This window comes from Apium graveolens, unplaced genomic scaffold (genome assembly GCF_009905375.1).
Source record: "Apium graveolens cultivar Ventura unplaced genomic scaffold, ASM990537v1 ctg8403, whole genome shotgun sequence".
NCBI classification, from domain to species: Eukaryota; Viridiplantae; Streptophyta; class Magnoliopsida; order Apiales; family Apiaceae; genus Apium; species Apium graveolens.
This window is the reverse complement of record NW_027421149.1, coordinates 17,400-21,569: the sequence shown is the minus strand read 5'-3', so window position 1 is coordinate 21,569 and position 4,170 is coordinate 17,400. Positions and strand designations below refer to the sequence as shown.

The following is a 4,170-nucleotide window of genomic DNA, read 5'->3' as shown; positions in this document are numbered from 1 at the left end:
GCGTTTACTAGTTTTGAGTTATCTGATTAGTTATCATCACCATTGCATGCTAAGGTTAAGAACAAAAAGGCCATTGAATGAAGTAGTAATGAAGTTAGAATCCATGTTTGTGTTATATAAGTAAATCAAACCTTGAATCTCTTAGTTAATTGCATGTTAGTTAATAATCTTAGTTATAAATAATCTCAACTTGTTATCATCTTAGCATTGAATAATAACCATACCATTGTTGTATAAGTACATTGATTGAAATTAACCTATACAGTCTCTTTGGGAACTAACTAGAATTAATTATATATTACTTGCGATCACGTATACTTGCATGAATATTAGCGCGTGTTTTCGTCCTAACAATTCACAATACTCATTTTCAACTTCGTTCCCAATTGATCATGAAATTGTCGCCAAAATCTCGAGTTGAATCCCGGATCTCTATCGGATATGATAGACAATGGTACTCCATGACGTATTACGATTTCATCCAAGTACATTTTGACCAACCTCTTCAATGAGAATCTTTCGTTGATAGGCAAGAAATGCACTGAATTTGTCAGTCGATCGACTATTACCCAAATTGCATCATGATTAGACTTAGTCTTTCGCAATCCTACCATGAAATCCTTTGCGATATGCTCCCATTTCCATTCAGGTATGTCTAGTGGCTAAAACAATCCACTCGGTCACTGATGTTCTGCTTTTACTCTTTGACATGTGTAGCATTTACTTATCCATTCTGCGATTTTCTTTTTCATGTTCGGCCACCAATAATTCTCTTTTAAGTCTTTGTACATTTTCGTACTTCTAGGGTAAATCGAAAACCTCGAGTTATGTGCTTCCTGAAGAATCTCGTGCTTTAATTCTACAACATTAGGAATCCAAATATGTAAGCCAATGTGGCATATTCCTTTCTCATATTTTTTAGCTCTAACCTCTTTGCATGTCAATTTGTCCTTTTTGTGATTCATCACTTGTTCTTGACAACATCAAATCTTTTCCAAAATCTCTGGCTGAAATGTCATTTCATACACTAGTTCATTTGCAAGTTTTGGAACTCGTATTTATATTTCCATCTTCTCAAATTCCTTCATCAACTCTTCAAACGAAGTCAACACATTCAATCTTTCATTGCGGCTCAGCGCATCCGCTACAACATTCGCCTTTCCGGGATGATAATTGATTGTACACTCGTAATCTCTTATCAATTCCAACCATCTCATTTGCCTCATGTTCAATTCTTTCTGCGAATAGATACTCCCTCCATCCCAATGGATAGTTTACGTACACTATTTACACGTATTTCGAGGCTTCAATAAAGTATAGTTTCACAATGTTTTTATTGAATAAAAGTTTAAACATGAAACTTTTTTTCAGGATTTTTTTATATATTATGGAAGTATACTTTGAACGAGCATTGAAAAGCGTGCCGAAAAGTGGGACTGAGGGAGTATACTTTAAGCTCTTATGATCCGTATAAATCTCACACTTTTCTCCGTACAAATAGTGTCTCCAAATCTTAAGAGCAAACACTATTATTGCTAATTCCAGATCATGCGTAGGATACTTCTGTTCGTGCGGCTTTAACTGCCTTGACGCATATGCTATTACCTTTCCGTGTTATATTAGCACACAACCTAGTCCTTTATACGAAGCATCATTGTAGATTACAAACTAACTCTTCTCATCGAGTAGAACTAATACTGGTGTCGTTACTAACCTTTTCTTTAGATCTTGATAACTTTCCTCGCACTTATCCATCCAAACAAACTTATTATTCTTTCTTGTCAATTTAGTCAGTGGAACAACAGTTTTAGAAAAGTCATTACGAATCTCTATAATATCTCGTTAATCTAAGAAAACTTCTTAATTTCGTGGGATTCTTTGGCCTATCCCAATTCATTACAGCTTCTACCTTTGCGGGATCGACTTTGATACCTTCACTATTGACTACATGTCCGAGAAACTGAACTTTCTTTGGCCAAAATTCGCATTTTGAAAACTTCACGTATAACTTCTCTTTCCTTAAAAACTCCAAAGAAATCCTTAAATTTTCCATATATTGTGCCTCTATTTTGGAGTATATCAAGATATAATCGATAAACACTATTACGAACTTGTCTAAATATTGCTTGAACACTCTATTCATGAGATCCATAAATGCAGCCGGTGTATTCTTCAAACCAAATGCCATTACCAAGAATTTATAGTGTCCATATCTTGTTCAAAATTCCGTTTTGGGTATATCTTCTTCCTTGATCTTTAACTGGTGGTATCCAGATCTTGAATATATCTTCGAGAAATAGGTAGCTCTTTTTAGCTGATCAAATAAATCATCAATTCATGACAGAAGGTACTTATTCCTAATAGTCAACTTATTCAATTCACGATAATCGATACACAATCTCATAATTCCGTCTTTCTTCTTTATGAATAGCATTGATGCACCCCACGGGGATACACTCGGGTGAATTATTCATTTGTTTAACAATTCTTGCAATTGCGTCGCTAATTCCTTCATCTCGACAGGCATCATTCGATAGGGAGCTCCCGAAACTAGTTCCGTTCCTGGAGCTAAATCAATCGTGAACTCAATCTCTCGATCCAGAGGTAGTTTAGGTAATTCATCTAGAAACACATCCGGAAAATCTTTAATTACCGGAATATCTTCAATTCTTATGGATTCCTTCTCTACATCCTTTACATGAGCCAAATAAGCTTCGCATTCTTGTCGTAACAATCTCGTCATTTGGATAGCCGTTAAAAACTTCCTTTCTTGCTTCTTTCCTCTGAATATCACTTCAGCTCCATCCTTGGCTCTCAATTTCACTTTCTTGTTTTTACACTCGATTTGCGTATCATGGTTTGACAACCAATCCATCCCTAATATAACGTCTAATTCTCCGAACTTAAAATGTATTAAATCAACATAAAAGTGCCGACCTTCTATCACCAAATCGCAATTGGGACAAATTCTATTGGCGTTAACTCTTTCTTGATTTTCTACTTCTACAATCAAATTGGGTTCAAGAGGATACACAATGCACTTTAATCTATCAACAACATTTTCAGCAATAAATGATCCGCTCCAGACTCCATTAACACGTTGACTTCTACTGAATTTATAACAAGCATACCTGCTACCACATCTGCATTCTACACTGCATCTTTCATGGTCATATTGAATGTTCTTTCCCTTGACCGGTTGTTGGTGCTGTTGGTGGTGGTGGTCCAGCATTCCTAAGCACATTTACCTTCTGAACAGGCTCCTTATAATTCCTTGCCAAATAGCCTACCTTTCCACACTTAAAATAAGTCATTTTTCGCTTTACGGTACCGCTTGGGCATTCTGTTGAGTAGTTTCCTTTCTGATTACATTTGAAGCATTAACTGAGTTCACAAAAAGCGTACATGCAATCATAATTGGACTCTGCACAACTTCCTTCATAGTCATATTAAAAGTCCTTGCTCTAGGCTGACTCTGTTGTGGTGGTGGAGGTAATGCCAATACTGTCAGAATATTGGCCGCCATCCCCTGTCCTCTACAATCCCTGGAAACATGCCCTTTCTTCCTGCACTGGAAACAAGTAACTTCTATTCTCCCTGCTGGACATTTATTGGAAGAGTGTCCTTTCTGTTTGCACTTGAAGCATATCACATTTGCTTTATTGCAGATGCCCGTATGTGTCTGACCACATATCTTGCAGAATGGGAATGGTGGTCTGACCATTCCTTGTTGGTTTTTCTTAAGTGGCATTTATGTCCACTTCGAATGCTCTATAAAGGCTTGAATTGGTGTTTTGTACTCAAGTTGTTTGTGTTTTGTACTCAAGTGTTTTGCATTTCAGGCAGAGATAAAGGAATAAGGAGAGTTAACATTGCTTTGGTGCTAAAGTGGTGTTAGGAATGTGTCTAGGATGAAAGCTCGTGGAATGCCATCTCAAACTAGCCAGAAAAACAAGCAGAACAAGAAATTCTAGAATGTCAGCGCGCCCGCACTGTTCTAGCGTGCGGTCGTGCCAGAGAAGCCAAATGACAGCGCGCTCGCGCTAGGGCGAGAATTCAGAATCATGTTTCAAGTACAAGAGTGATTTTATGGCCTTCTATTATGATTGGGCTGCTATATAAAGACAACTTAAAGATGTTTTTCATAACAGAACTTAAGGAGAAGACATC

At 37.1% G+C, this 4,170-nt stretch overlaps 1 protein-coding gene across 1 annotated transcript; it reads right to left on the bottom strand.

The window, feature by feature from the left end:
• Positions 1-2,470: 2,470 nt before the first annotated feature.
• Positions 2,471-3,244, bottom strand: LOC141704909 (uncharacterized). Its single transcript, XM_074508055.1, has one exon. The coding sequence runs from the start codon at positions 3,242-3,244 to the stop codon at positions 2,471-2,473; it is 774 nt and encodes a 257-aa protein (XP_074364156.1).
• Positions 3,245-4,170: the final 926 nt, after the last annotated feature.